Genomic DNA, 14,377 nt, shown 5'->3' with positions numbered 1-14,377 from the left:
GCAGGCAGCACCTGGGGGATGATGTTTCTCAGCAAGATGCACGTGGGATGTGGTCTGCGACTGCTCTGGTGGCCCCAGGGTGCTTACCCATGGGTGCAGAGGTGCTGGCCCTTGGGTTGTGATCACAGCTCTGCATCCCAGTACCCGCCTGCCAGCCCAGGGCGCCACTAGGGCTTTGGAGGAGCTCAGACAGAATCTCATTAAAAATTAATCTTTCAGTGAGCTAATCTCCTCGCTCCGCTTTTTAATTGATTGGCTAAAAGCATGGCTCTTTTTGGTGCCTTTTTTTTTTTTTTTAAATGCTCTTCATTTGCACTGAGCAGTACTTTTAAGGAGCCAACAGCGTGTGTGGGGGGGTGCAGGCACCCGCGGGGTGGTTTCAGGGGCCCCGCTGGTGCCCAGCAGCACTTTTTGGGATGCAGCAGGCGGCGAAACGAGGTGCAGAGAGGGGACCGGGACGCAGCCCCATCCACCCAAAGCCTCCCTGCGCCCGGGGACAGGCGGGGAGCCGCGGGGCGTTCACTCTGAAGCCGAATGGTGGCCGGGCGGCGCCGGGCGGCTCGGAGGCGGCCGGGGCGGGCCGGGAGCGGGGCCGGGGCGGGGCGCGGGGCGGGGCGGGGGCCGCACGGATCCCGGCCCCCCCCCCTCCGCCGTCCCCCCGGCTCCCCGTCTCGCCGCGCCGCCGCCGTGCTGGACGCCGGGGCCGCCCGAGCCTCCGGGGCCGGAGGCTGCAGAGCTGGGGCCGGGTAAGGCCGGGGGTGAGAGCCCCGCAGAGCGGCTCGGGTGCGGTCACCGGGGCCCCGGAGGGGGTTGGCACGGCCGGGTGCGGTGCCGGGGTGGTGGAGGTTTGGGGGTGCCCCGGTGTGGGGGTGCTCGGTGGGGTGCTGGGGGTGCAGGGGCAGGAGGCGCTCGGCTCTGCTGTAGTGCCCGTGGGGTGCGATGCTCGCCGCGGGGGTGAGCGCTGGTCCTGTCCTGCATCGGGAGGGTCCCAGGGTGCTCCCACGGTCCCCACCGCTACAACCACTCAGGGTGGGTCCCTATGGGACTGGGCTCCTCGTGGGCAGCCCGGGGGAGCCATCCTGGGGTCACCCAAGCAGGCCATGAGGGCAGCAGCGGTGGCTGGAGCTGCCTCTCCCGGCTGCACGCAGACCTCCAGGACTGTCCCTGGTGGTGCAGGGTCCTGGGGACCGGGGGAGCTCTGGGAATGGGGTGTCTCTGGTGCAGAGCTTCGCTCCCGAGCATCTCCGGGAATGCCTGTTCCTCCACCAGCAGGCTGTTTCCTAGGTTACTGCCTTCCTTCGGGGATTTTTCCATCTGGGAAAGGGATAATGCAGCTCCATGGAGCTGGTGCCAGGGACCTTCCAGCCAGCATGGCCTCTGAGGCCAGCCGTGCCTCCAGCGCTCTGGATTTGGCACGTGCTGGCTGCCTGACCTGTGGCACCGTGCGGGCATCGCTGCAGGCACTGGCAGGAGGCAATGGCCCAGCTGTGTGGTGACGTCCTTCTCCAGCCTCCTTCCCTCCTCCCTGGGCAAGCCCAGGGCTTGCAGAAAGCAGGACAATGGTGGCCTCACAGGACCCCAGCAGTGGCCATGGTGTGGGGTTGGGGCACTCCCAGCCCCTTCCCAGCAGTGAGGGGACCCACATCTGCCCATCCCCGGTGCTCTGTGCTGGGACAGAGCTGGAGCCACAGCTGCCCCTGTGCTGTCCCATCCTGCAGGGTGGTGGCCACAGCAGCACCAGGAATGTGGATGCTGTCAACCTTTGGGGCACTGTCCTGCTGGGGGCTGGTGTGGGAGGGCTGTACCGGCATGAGCTGGGTTTGGCTGCCCCAGCTGCATGGCAGAGCCGCTGGGGCTACGTGCCCTGGCAAGCAGCTCAGGCTCAGCTTTCAATGACCCTCAGTTTTGGCCATCGGAGCGATGGGCACTGCGGTGAGGTTGAGGTGTCCACGGGGATGCAGCTGGTGTCCCTGCTCTGTTGGTGTGCCTGGACGAGCTGTGATGCTGCAGGCCCTCTCCCGCCGGGGTGGTGGGAAATGGGTGGCAGGCGAGTCCCAGCACCTCTTCCGCCTTTGCTGGAGCTGGTGCTGTTTGGCTTCTGAGTAATCATGTTGGTTTTTCATCTCGCTTTGAATTGCATTAATTATTTACTGCTGAGGCTCCAGGACTCATTGCGAGAGGCTCTGGTGGGGCGGGTGCAGAGTGGCGGTGCTAGGGGAGCTTGAGGCACCACGGGGACATGCACGCCTCCAGGTGGGATGGCCTCAAGAGCTGGCTCTGGGATGGGGTCTCGGGGCTGGAAGCAGGAGCACGCAGCCCCTTTGGCAAGCAGCACGATGGCTGAGACGTCCCAGGGCAGGGCTGAGCTGGCTGGGGCCTCCTGCAGACTGCTCGGGGTTGGAGCGCTGTGTGGGGTCAAAGCCACAGGCTCGCAGATGCTGACATTTAAGATAATTGTGTAGGACTCTGGGGATTAAAATAAATAAATAAATAAAATAAATGCAGGGGAAGCATCTTTCCGAAAGGATAAACAACTCTGTGGAGGCGGGTGAGCTGGGGCTCTCCTGGCCGGGCCAGGGCTGGACAGGGGGGCAGCAGGGATGCTGTCTGGTGTGGGCAGAAGAGGGAGAAGCAGGGGGAGGGCCGGGGGGGCGACGGGCTGGCACAGCACCACTGCCAAAGGCGGAGCTGGGCCGGCATCACTCAGCGCTCTGGAGCTTGTGAATGAGGCAGTGCAGTGGGTGAATGACACTGTCCTGGCCCCGTGCCCCTCTTTGAGGGTGGGGAGGTGCTGAGAGGGCAGAGGAGCCTGCGGGTGAGCAGGAGGCCTTACGTGGCCCTGATTCCTGGTGGTGGTAGGGGCTGGACACCACGGCGTCCCCTGGGACACTGCTCCTCGGCCAGGGAGGGGTGGGGTGCAGGACAGGGCTTGGCTCTACTCTTTACATTTTTCCAGCTCCTGGCAAGAGGTTGTTAACACTGAACCCTACTGATGTCAGCGCTGGTAGCCTGGGCCATTTTGCTGTCAGACTGAGCAGCCTGGGAGGACGGAGATGAAGCGCAGGAGGTAATGGAGACCTGCGGGCGAGGTCTGCCACACGCGCCCAGCAGTGCAGGGGGAGCCCTGTCCTGTGGCCCCTGGTGCTGCTGCTGCAAGTGTCGTCTGTGCTGGGGAGGGATACAAAGAGCAAAGGAGCTGTGCAGGTGCTGAGCAAGGCGGGGAGGCATGGCCCGAGGTGGGGAACCCCCTCGCCATGTGTGTGCTGGGGTGAGCGGGCTTGGTGCTGCTGTGCTGGCAGGGGTTAATGCCGGACTGTTCCACCGCAATGGTTCAGCCAGCGAAGGGAGGAGGAGGAGGAGAGACAGAGGAAGATGTCACCATCTCCTGTCTATCTGTCATTTTTATTTTCCAGCCGGTGCCAAGATAGGATCCCGCGCCGGGGAGAAGATGGGGGACAACGCTAGGACAAAGCCGGGGTGGAGGAGGCAGTGAAACAGCGGCCGGTGGGGGGGAGTGCAGGTGAACGGAGGAAGAGGAGGTGGTGAGGAGAGGTGGCGAAGGCAGCAGCCTCCCCTCGGCAGGGCCCCCCCCACCGCCAGGCTTCGCTATGGCTACGAATTTTAATGACATCATCAAGCAAGGCTATGTGAGGATGAAGAGCAGAAAGCTGGGGGTGAGTGGGGCTGGGGGGGGAGGCAGCACACTGGGGGGCAGGGGGATGCTCCGCGTCCGCTGGCTGCCACGAGAGGTGTTGTGGCCAGGGGCACAGCCACGTTGGCTCTTGTGACAGCCTGTGCTCCCAGCCTTTGGGGCCTTTTGGCTGAAAAAGCAGCATGTTAGGGCCGCATGCGGGGCGAGGGGGGCAGGCAGCTGGGGGCACTTGTTACCCGAGTCCCCCCGCCGAGCGCCGTGCCTCAGTTTCCCTCCGCTCGTTGTCCCCGTTGGCTGGGCTGTGGGCTCTGGGTGGGGGCGCACCCCAGCTGCAAAGGGGGTGCCCCTATGGGGAGCGGGGCCGGGCCCCCGCCTCCATCACTGGGAACCGAGAGCAGCGAGCATGCCGGGTAATTGCACGCTAATTAGGGAGAACAAAGACGGAGCGGGTGGGTGGGGGTGGGGGACGGCCCTGCCACGCTCCCAGGCTGGGGCTGGGGGGAGAGGGAAAGGGGGAGATGCCAGGATGGGGCTGGGCAGCCTGGCCTTGGGGACCTCTCCCGTATTTGCTAATTAAGCTGCAATTACGGCCCATAGGGTGGGGGCCTCGAGGGGCCCCAAGAAGGGAGATCCAGGACGCCCAGCCCCCGGTGTCCCCTCCCAGCCCCGGTGCAGCTCAGATGGGATGAGGCAGAAGGGTCAGCGGTCCTGTGGGCTTCCCACACATCTGGGACCCCCTGGGGATGGGGAAGCTGAGGGATGGAGAGCCTTGCCTGAATCCCGGGATTTCTGCTTCCAATTGTTGGGGGGAAAAAGCAAATTAACACTGGAGAGGGGGACGCCCAGAAGCGGCAGTGCTGTGTGGTGCTGAGCCCCACTCCGGGTGCTTTCTGTCCACAGATCTACCGGCGGTGCTGGCTGGTCTTCCGCAAATCCTCCAGCAAAGGGCCCCAGCGCCTGGAGAAGTACCCAGATGAGAAGTCAGCGTGTCTGCGGGGCTGCCCCAAGGTGAGGGGCCACGGCCGAGGCGTGCTGGTGCATGGAGGGGACCCTCAGGGGGACGCAGCCAGGCGTGGACACAGCCTCCAGTGACGCTCCCTCCCCATTTCCCTCCCCAGGTCACCGAGATCAGCAATGTTAAGTGCATCACCCGTCTGCCCAAGGAGACCAAGAGGCAGGCGGTGGCCATCGTCTTCACTGATGACTCGGCCCGGACTTTCACCTGTGATTCGGGTATGGGGGCACCCCGTGGGCTGGGCTGGGCTGAATTCATGCGGCCCCTTTTTGCTGGGCCTGGTGAGAGCCCTGAGCTGCCACGTGCCTTGCAGAGCTGGAGGCGGAGGAGTGGTACAAGGTGCTGTCGGTGGAGTGCCTGGGCGCCCACCTGAACGACATCAGCCTGGGGGAGCCTGACCTGCTGGCGCCCGGCGTGCAGTGCGAGCAGACGGGTGAGTGCAGGTGGAAGGGCACCTGCTTGGCTCAGCCCCACTATAGCCCTGCTTAGATCTTTTTCTTTTTTCTTTTCTTTTTTTTTTTTTCTTTTTGCCCCCCAGACCGGTTCAACGTGTTCCTCCTCCCCTGCCCCAACCTGGATGTTTATGGCGAATGCAAGCTGCAGATTACCCACGAAAACATCTACCTCTGGGACATGCACAACCCTCGGGTGAAGCTGGTGTCCTGGCCCCTCTGCTCCCTGCGCCGCTATGGCCGTGATGCCACGCGCTTCACCTTCGAGGCCGGACGGTGAGACACGGCCCTCATGGGGACAGGGACTAGCATGGGCACTGTATTGCCAGGTGCTGTGGCACCACTGCTCCTGTTGCCCTGAGGCAGGGCAGACACCAGGGTGAGGGTTTCTGCCCCACGGCCTTGGGGCGGTTGCTGTCCCTTCCTGGGGCCACCCACACACCCAGCCCTCCAGGAGCCGGGCTCCTGCCACAGGGAGGCTTTGGCTCCAGTCAGGCCTGGCTATATTAGGAACTTTCCTGCTAATTACTGGCTCTTGAGAAGAAGAAACATGATCTTCCCGTTCATCCCAGCCCTTGGCTTCCGCTGACTCACCAGGCTGGACTCTCCTGGGGCACAGGGGAGGGGGCGGCTGCTGCTTTCCCAGGAAGGGCACCCAGGGGCACCCGTCATCCCCAGGAGGTGCTGGGGGGCTGTGCTCCAGCCCAGCTCCACTGGGGAGGTTTGGGGCTTCACCTAGTTCCCGCTCAGCACATGGCCGCACCAAGCCAGATGTTCTAGGGGCACAGAGAGGACAGCACTGGAGGCACGGGAAGCTGGACTGTGCCGCTGGGGCAGCTTTTTTAATCATCTCTCTGCAGTACGGTTTTGCTCCCATCGCTGGATGGCTCTGGGGTTGTGCAAAACCAGCCCCAGTGGCAGCAGGGGGCTCTGGTCCCGGGGCTCCAGTGAGGCTTCAGCTGGGTGGGTTGGCCCTGGTAGGTGCTGGTGGCCCTCGTGGTGACCCGTGTTCCATCCCCACAGGATGTGTGATGCCGGTGAGGGCCTCTACACCTTCCAGACACAAGAGGGCGAGCAGATCTACCAGCGTGTGCACAGCGCCACGTTGGCCATCGCCGAGCAGCACAAGAGGGTCCTGCTGGAGATGGAGAAGAACGTCAGGGTGAGCTGCGGCCCCGAGGCTGCTGTAAATGGGTGAGCCACCCCGAGAGGGTGGCTTTGGGACAGCTTGTGCCTTGCTGGGGTGAGCGTGGGGCACTGTTTGCTATGCTCACCCCCCTCTTGTCCATGGCAGCTGCTGAACAAGGGCAGTGAGCACTTCTCCTACCCCTGCACCCCCACCACCATGCTGCCCCGCAGCGCCTACTGGCACCACATCACTGGCTCACAGAACATGGCCGAGTCCTCCAGCTACACTGGTGAGCATCTCCCTGTGCCCTGCTGGGGACCTGTGGCTCCTCCAGCCCCAGCATGTTCCCTGGGCAAGACCACGCTCTGCTTCGTCCCTAGGGGAGGCGTATGCGGGCGCCCAGACCAGCTCGGACACCAACCTCCTCAACAGGTTCATCTTGCTGAAGCCAAAGCCCTCCAACAGCGACCAGCCGGAGAGCAGGGAGTCCAAATCATCCCCGTGACCCAGTGGTGTGGGGACCGTGGCTGCAGCGGGACGTGTGAGGGCTCTGCTGGTTCCCACCCCGGTGCCCTGTAGCCACTTTTTCTTTCTGGGGGTGTCCAGGACCTGGGAAGCCGCCCGCTACTCAGAGAGGTGCCCAGCCCCTTGGCATGGAGAGACTGAGGCCGGGCATCCTCTGGGCTGAGCCCCTTGGGGTGCTGGCAGCAGGGCCTCTCGCCTCAGCCTGAAGTTACAGAAGGTGACAGCTAGCTCCATGTTAAGTGACTTTAAGTATATATTGCATATCCGTATTGTACAGTAAGAGATTTTCCCTTCTCACACTAATGCAAACTTCATACCTGCTGAAGAGACCTCGAGAAGAAGCTCAGAGATTTTTGACTCTCGGGGACACAGCTGAGAGGTGGAAAAGAGGTATGGGGATGTGTGGAAAAAAAAAAAATGCAGCCAGTTTTCTGCAGGTTGGAAGGCTGGAGAGCAGCCTGCCATAGGGAAGGAGGCAGCTGCACCAGCCTGATGTGCTCTGGCCGTGCCCTGCGGGGCTGCTGCACGAGGCAGCACTGGGCTGATTTTGCACTTCTCAAAGAGATTTGAACACTCTGTAGAATTGAGATGTCTCAGGAGAAACTGACTTTCCTTCCAAACCGAGGCCTCATGCACACAGAGAGGGCAGCGCATGCTGGGGCAGGGGCTGCTGGGGTGAGCTGAGCCCTGGCCCTGGGGACCCCCCCTCCCCACATGCATGTCCCCACCAACGCCTCCATTTACCTGTGCAGAACTGGCAACCGAGGGGCCACTTTTGGACAGTAGCTGCTGTACCTTGAGGGTAAGCTTTGTGGGGAAAAAAATAGAAATCCCTGGGCAGAGGCACCCCCTCAGGCCCTTCCAGGGGACACGAGTGGGGAACAGCCGCGTTTCTCAGCTGCACTCCCTGCTCGTTTCATTTGTCCTTGCTCCTATGCTGCTGCTGCCCGTGGGCACCAGTGAGAATGGGTCAAAGACCTTGCACACAAGAACTGGGCTTAACGTATTGAACTCAAAAGCAATTGATTTTCTAGTTCTCCTATTTATTGAACTCCTTTAGAAGGGCTATCTTTTTATTGCAGTACAAACCTTGGTGTTTCCTTCCAGTCTTTTGGTCTGGTTCGGTTGGTTGGTGGTTTTCTTTCTTTCCTGAAAGCTCTAGGTCTGTGCTTTGGGGGCAGGGAGCATCGTGATGTGGGAACCTGTGGTCTGTGGCCTGTAAATACAGTGTATTGGGTCTGTGTAGCTTGTAGATGAGGCTGGGGAGCTGCTGGCACATCCATGGGCCAGCGGAGGGCTGCTCCCTGGGCTTGGCAGAGTGCCTGGGTACCCCAGCCCAGCAGTGTGCCCTCCCTTGGGTGAGAGGTATAACCTGCTGCCTTTTCCTGGCTACAGACCTCATCCAGAAAAGATTTAACATTTATTACCAAAAATGTTTGATTAGTCCTTTTTTTTTTTTTTTTTTTTTTTAAAGGAATTGCTCAATGAATAAACAACCCTTATCCACCCTTCCTGTTTGTCTGTTCCATCCAAACACGCTCAGGAAGTACAAGTTCAAGTATCGCATGCCAGAGAAAAATGCTGATCAAGGGAGACTTTTCTAAGGCTACAGGCACTGTCTTTGTCTCAAAGCTTTGTTCTGTGGCCAGTGACTGCAAGGACATTTCAGATTAAGCCCTGGGGAGGGGAAATGGGTGTAGCAAATCATACCCTCCATCAACTACCTCTGGGCAAAGAAGGACACCAGTATCCCACTTTCAGCTGTCTGGGGCCATGCTAGCACAGCGCTGGCTCTCTGTACCCCTGGGAGGCAGGGTTTCCAGCCATGCCAACTCCAAGCTCTTCCAGTGTTCTGCCAGTTTGGTCAGTGCTACCCTAGCTGTCTGGCACAGCGCTGGTCTTGGGGCAAGAAAAGCAGCAGCTGTGCCAGCCAGGGCACCACAGCCCCGCATGGTTACAAAACCTGAGCTACCTGTCAGGGCCAGGGGGAACGAGATGCTCCTGCTCACTGCCTCTGGGGACGGGGCAGGTACATCTATGTGGCAGAGCAACAGCACAGCGCTGGAACTGTAAACAACAGGGTTACCTGCTGGAGGGTGGTCTGGTCTCCCTAGCAGGTAATTGTCAAGAGCAGCAATCAGCAGTAGATAGCAATGCTCCCTCCAAAGCAGATCTCATTAAGTTGATGTCTATTGGAGGGAACTGAACAATGTGACAACTCCTGCAGCCCCACACCAGCTTTCAAGGATGACTGAACCTAGGGGGGTAAGGTTTTATTCAGCACAGGAAGGAATGGATACGCAAATAAAATAGGGTTGTATAACCAAGATACGTGCTTCCTGATCCCAAACGTCCTGTGGTTAAAGTCCAGAACTCTGGGCTCACTTAGAGACGAAGCCCATTCACATCCCAATCAAGACATTCACAGATTTCTTCTTTTACCCTGTGTCATGATGGCTTTCTCTGGGAAGGGAGAGCCAGGAAAGAGGTGTCACTGACCAGCAGAACTGGGCCAGGAAAGGCAGAGGGAGATGGGGAGGCAAAAGCCTCAGGCTTGGGTGCGGCCATGCAGAGACAGGAACCTTCTGCATCACTCCTGCCTGGACAATCCTGTGCAAGGGGCCACCTCAGTTTATAGTGAGGACATCGCTCTGAATCTCATGGCTCAGCTGGGTCTGGAGGTCACTCAATTTCTTCTTCAGGCCAGATAGTGCAGACAGAACGATGGTTTCTGGGCGCAGAGAGCCGCAGGACTCCACATTGTAATAAAACCTGAGATTACAAGTCAGGAGAGAAAAAGTTACCACCTGCTCTGGAAGGATGTGTAAAACCAGAGAGCACCCACAGAGCAATTCCAGCCCGTTGTGACCCACAATGAGATCTCCACGAGATCTGCTGGGAGTCCCCAGCCATCAGCATCACTGACCTACCAGCCGGGCACCTCTACCACAGCAGCCACAGACCCAGAGCTCACTCCAGCACTTGTGACCCTCCAGGCTGCAAGAACATTTGTGAGATTTTCCCTGCTCAGCTCTGTGACTTACAAGCTGCACTGGGAAGCTAAGACTGGCTGGCTGCAGGTACCCCTACTCCTTCAGTACAAATCACCTGGAAGAGGGTGTACCACCAGCCATCAAAGCATGAGACTCACATGGGTGAATAAACACTGCACGTGCTGGTGACATTGGTGTCTTCAGCATCCTCCTAAAGCATCTCCTCGCCAAGCCTCATACTTCACCAAGTACCCTAATGCCCTGCTTGACAACACAAACTCAGAGGAGTCATCTGTTATCTCCCTGAGAGGAAAATCTGCCAGGTCTGGACATATCACCAGTGAACTGCAACTCCTACCTTGCTTTCCAAGGAACACCAGCTCCCTGGGCCAGGAAATTTCAGAGCAGCGTATCTGACACCAACAGCAGACAAAGCAAAGCAACCTGCAGGATCCCCCCCATCTCTCAGCAGTGGGAGCACATTCAGCTTCTTACCTCTCAGGCTTCCCATTGGGGTCGTATGGGGCTTGAGCATCCTCCTCATCGATCTCTGAGTATTCACTCTTAGGCCTGGAATCAAAGAGCAGGGAAGGTCAGCACGGAGCCCACACAAGCACTCAGAGGAACAGCAAGCACTGTTTGCACTGTGGCACAAGTTGCACTGCCACAAGACTACTCCCTGGTGGGACCTGCCAGACTCCTGCCTCTCTGAACTGCACAGGACAGACAGGATCAGTCCTGCTCTGCCCCAGCTCAGCGAGCCCTGCCTGAGGTACTGTGGCTCCATCCACTGCACTGGCATAGTCTGATAGCTGCTATGAGCAAAGGGATGACAATGCCTGAAGGGACCACGTTGTTTCTACTTTTCACTTGGTGAGGAAAACACCAGAGCACACCAGCACCGTCTCTGCTGCACAGCTGAGATGGGATTTTTCCTAGCAGGAATTAATCAGACATCAGTGAGACTCGTCCTGATGTCATGCATCTCCACTCCTCTATATACAACATTACTGCAGTACCACGTACATCAGCTGGGCCAACACACCATATCTTTCTACCTACTACACTTCATGGCTTCTAGGACATCACACTGGAGAGACTGTTTGGAAGCACTTAATCCATGTGAGAAATCTTCCCAAATCCCTCCAAACAGACACAGCCTTATCTTATCCCAGATGGCCAACAGGTGAGACAGAAATAAAAACACTAAGACACTCCAGCACTTACGTTTAGGAGCCCTTAAGTGTCAGGTTTAAGTTCTAGGCTATTATTACAGCTGTTGTTCTGGATACCCTGGGTTGACCCTCAGACTACATATCCCACTCCAGACAGGCCAAGCCCTATGTTTTAGTCAGCTAGGACATACCACTCCTCCGGCTTGGGATACACTGTGTGCCTCAGTGCATTGTCCGGGTCATACTCGAAGGCTACGCCAGCTGTGGGGTTCCACTTGGCGTGCTCCTTGCCAAAGCCCTTCTTGGCATAGGCTCGCAGCTTGAGCTCCTGGCCCTTCCGCAGCTTCACAATCAGGATGTCTATGGAAAAAGACATGCCGGTTTGACAAGGATGATGAGAAATAAGTGAGCAGGATCACACAAGTGAAAAGGCAGGAATGATTAGTAACCAGGAAGATGTCACCAGAAGCCAGGGCTTGCCTGGATTCTTACAGGGACTCATTTGTGTCCCCATAGTAGCTAGAAAACATCCTGCTATGTAAAAAGGAATTGTACACACGCCCAAAGGCACAGCTCAAGCACCCAGGCAACAAAAGACAGTAGAGCATTTTGCATCTTTGCTGTCTCTAAGCTCTCACAAGGGCAGACAGAAATGGTTTCTGACACAGGACATTAGTTCTGGGGATAACATTTAAGTGGTGTTAACATAAAATGCTAACCCCACTGATGGTGTCTCCCAGCTGTCAACTTTAGATGTCCACTTGTTTTACACCTACTTTAGGGTTACATGACTAGTAAATGCAGGACGTGTTCAAAGAGACTGAAAGGAAAATCCATTTCCTCCTACAGATCTTATTCTCATTGAAACACCACTTACCATCCTGCTCCACATAGTCATTGGGGTCGTTATCTCTGCTCCGAGATGTTACCTGCAGAAGGAGAACAAAACCAAGTGAATTAACTGCAACATCACTTTTTCTCCCCACAACAAATGATAATTGCCTACAAAAATGAGAGGCCGCAGAAAACCACTTTACAGTGCCTCACAGCAACAAACTGGCCCACCCTATCTAGTGGAAATCAGGACAATTTAGACAGCTGCAGCTCCATATGTGATATCCTGCTCCACAAGCCTGCTTCCTCCCACAGGATAGACAGGATCACAACCTGGGCACCGTGCATCTGCTTAGTTTGGGGACGCAGTCCAGAGTCACCCACAATACTGCTAGAAGGCAACGCACAGAACTCACAGCACTGCAGCAAGGTTGGACTAGATGATCTTAAGAGGTCTTTTCCAACCTAAATGTTTCTATGATTCTATGTCTAACACTTTAACCAGGCAGACTCTGGAACCATCTTCACTGTGCCACCAGAAGCAGCCCCCAGGTTACAATGACCTCCAGGTGCAGCCTCAGGGACCCTCCAGCCAACACCTTTCTCAAACTTTCTCCATTAAGTCCCTCTGCATCTGTTCTCCCTTGTCTCTGCCAACCCTCCCCAAGGTGACTGGCTAAGAGCTATTTGGCAGCAGTGCTGTGGCCCAGGCTCCTCACACCTTGCCACGCTGCGATCTAAGAATCAGAAAACCTGAAGCCTCTGGGCTGCTGCCAGGGCTTCGAAAGGGCTGACCTTGCCAGAGTCCTGGCAGCAAGCAGACAGCAGAATGCAACAGCACAGTATGACACAAGCACACACACTCTGAGCGTTCAAGGAAAGGTAGATGGGCTGCAGCTAAAGCTTCCCATGAGGCGAGGATGAGGGCTGCAGGATGAGGCGTTAACAAGGCCATACTGTTTAAAGATGTTATCAGATAGCAAGTGAATTCCAACAAGGCAACAAAAAGAAGGGTACTGGCACATGCTGCTGTTTCTGCAAATATTCTTGCTTTGTGCTGCCACTGCATTTTAAATGGGACTTTAAGGCAGTGCGAAACAGTCTTCAAGGCCTTATTTTGTCCATATCCCATATGCTAGCCAAACCAGCCTCTATGGTAAAGTAGAGAGGGGACTTGCTGCCAGCAGAGATGACACTGACCGGTATGACACGGGGGTTGTTGGAGATGAGATCACGGGATGTGACGTGACGAGTCTGGTCTTCATTGCACCGGACATCAAGGGTAAACTCCACAGAGCACTCTGGACAGAACTCATCACATGTGCAGTCCTGGGACAGACATGGGTCAAAACATTTGTGCCAAAGTGCTTGCAGCAAGAATCTGTAGCATCTCCCACTAGTTCAGGCACCTACCACCACCACCACAAAAGTACCCAAGATGTTCTGTTCTACTCACTCTGGAATATTGCATCTTATCCACAATGTCATCACTGGTGAGTGGGATGAGACCTGCGGTAATCAGGGTAACAGGGTAATTAGAGAGATGTCTGAGTGACACTGTCCCTCCTGCCAATGCTACCTGAGGAATAGCAGCTTCATGACAAAGGTGCATTACAAGTCTTGAGACAAACTTTGCCCACGACCTCTGCCTTGCTGTTATGCTAGCCCTTCATGCCATTTCCACCTCCCTCTAACCTGCCAGGCACTCACCCAGCCTGTGGGCAATAAATTCATCATGAAGGACAGAGGAGTTGGCATCTATCTGGACCCAGTCAATAGCTGCAATGAAGAAAGAAATGTGCTGAGACTTATTTCTGCAGGGAAAAGCTGGGCAGTTCATAAAAGCACAGAAAATTGTGGATGACGGTGAAGCTGAGCTGGCAGCAGCCCCAGGAGTTGCACCCAGCAGTAATGGCTGTGCATCCGCTGCCATCCAAGGGAGTGGAAGACGAGTTGGAGGAAGAGGAGCAAGCAGATGGGAACTGACGAGCAGGCAGCAGCCCAAAGAACCACCACCAGGCCAAACGGTAAGAGAAAGGCCATACCTATAATGGGCACTTCTGCTATGAACACTCTTCGGATGGAGTTCGCCACCCTGCAACACAAAGCGGGGCTGAGAAGGGCAGCGCCTTGAGACCAAGCGGCAGCGCTGACGGCGCCCACCGCAGCTCCACGGCTTCACCGGGCCCAGCCCAAGCCCCGGGGCCGCCCCAGCTCCGGCTTCACCGGGCCGAGCCCCCCGCCCCTCCCCCGGCTCGGGCCTCCGGGGCCGGGCAAGGCCGCGGGCCCGGCCCCGCACCGCTCGCGGCCTGTGCGCTCCCCCCCCCTCGGCCGCCGCCGCCCCCGCGGGCGGTGCTCACGCCAGGTCGGTGTTCTCGATGATGAACTTGACGTTCTCGTCCGTCAGCTCGGTGATGCGCACCGTGGGCTGGTTGGCGTACGGCATGGCCGCCCCGCGCCTCCCCTCCCCTTCCCTCCCCGCCCGGCCCGGCTCTGCCCGGCCCAGCCGCCCCCCCCTCGGCCGCCCCCTGCAGGCCGCCAACACCTCCCGGAGGCCCGGACCCGGACCCGCCCCCCCCCGGTGGAAGCAGGCGGAGACGCG

General features: G+C 57.8%; 2 protein-coding genes across 4 annotated transcripts; one reads left to right on the top strand and one right to left on the bottom strand.

The window, feature by feature from the left end:
* The first annotated feature begins 588 nt into the window (after positions 1–588).
* DOK4 (docking protein 4) lies at positions 589–8,284 on the top strand. 3 transcript variants are annotated; one of them, XM_068693801.1, is made up of 10 exons: positions 589–746; positions 2,957–3,067; positions 3,414–3,674; positions 4,553–4,660; positions 4,771–4,885; positions 4,981–5,100; positions 5,206–5,395; positions 6,143–6,281; positions 6,414–6,537; positions 6,681–8,284. In XM_068693801.1, the coding sequence occupies exons 3-10, from the start codon at positions 3,609–3,611 to the stop codon at positions 6,692–6,694; spliced, it is 876 nt and encodes a 291-aa protein (XP_068549902.1). In that variant the 5' UTR covers positions 589–746; positions 2,957–3,067; positions 3,414–3,608; the 3' UTR covers positions 6,695–8,284. The 3 variants fall into 3 exon arrangements, with proteins under 3 accessions (XP_068549902.1, XP_068549899.1, XP_068549901.1); XM_068693798.1 differs by having other exon boundaries at positions 6,629–8,284; XM_068693800.1 differs by lacking the exon at positions 589–746 and having other exon boundaries at positions 3,065–3,204; positions 6,629–8,284.
* Positions 8,285–9,031: 747 nt separating this feature from the next.
* POLR2C (RNA polymerase II subunit C) lies at positions 9,032–14,301 on the bottom strand. The gene is made up of 9 exons (XM_068693803.1): positions 14,136–14,301; positions 13,821–13,870; positions 13,486–13,554; positions 13,232–13,284; positions 12,976–13,104; positions 11,819–11,870; positions 11,133–11,301; positions 10,262–10,336; positions 9,032–9,545 (listed from the first exon to the last, which is right to left on the bottom strand). The coding sequence occupies exons 1-9, from the start codon at positions 14,219–14,221 to the stop codon at positions 9,401–9,403; spliced, it is 828 nt and encodes a 275-aa protein (XP_068549904.1). The 5' UTR covers positions 14,222–14,301; the 3' UTR covers positions 9,032–9,400.
* Between the last annotated feature and the right edge of the window lie 76 nt (positions 14,302–14,377).

This window comes from Anas acuta, chromosome 10, assembly GCF_963932015.1.
Source record: "Anas acuta chromosome 10, bAnaAcu1.1, whole genome shotgun sequence".
In the NCBI taxonomy this organism is placed as follows: Eukaryota; Metazoa; Chordata; class Aves; order Anseriformes; family Anatidae; genus Anas; species Anas acuta.
This window is presented reverse-complemented; position numbering and strand designations above follow the sequence as displayed.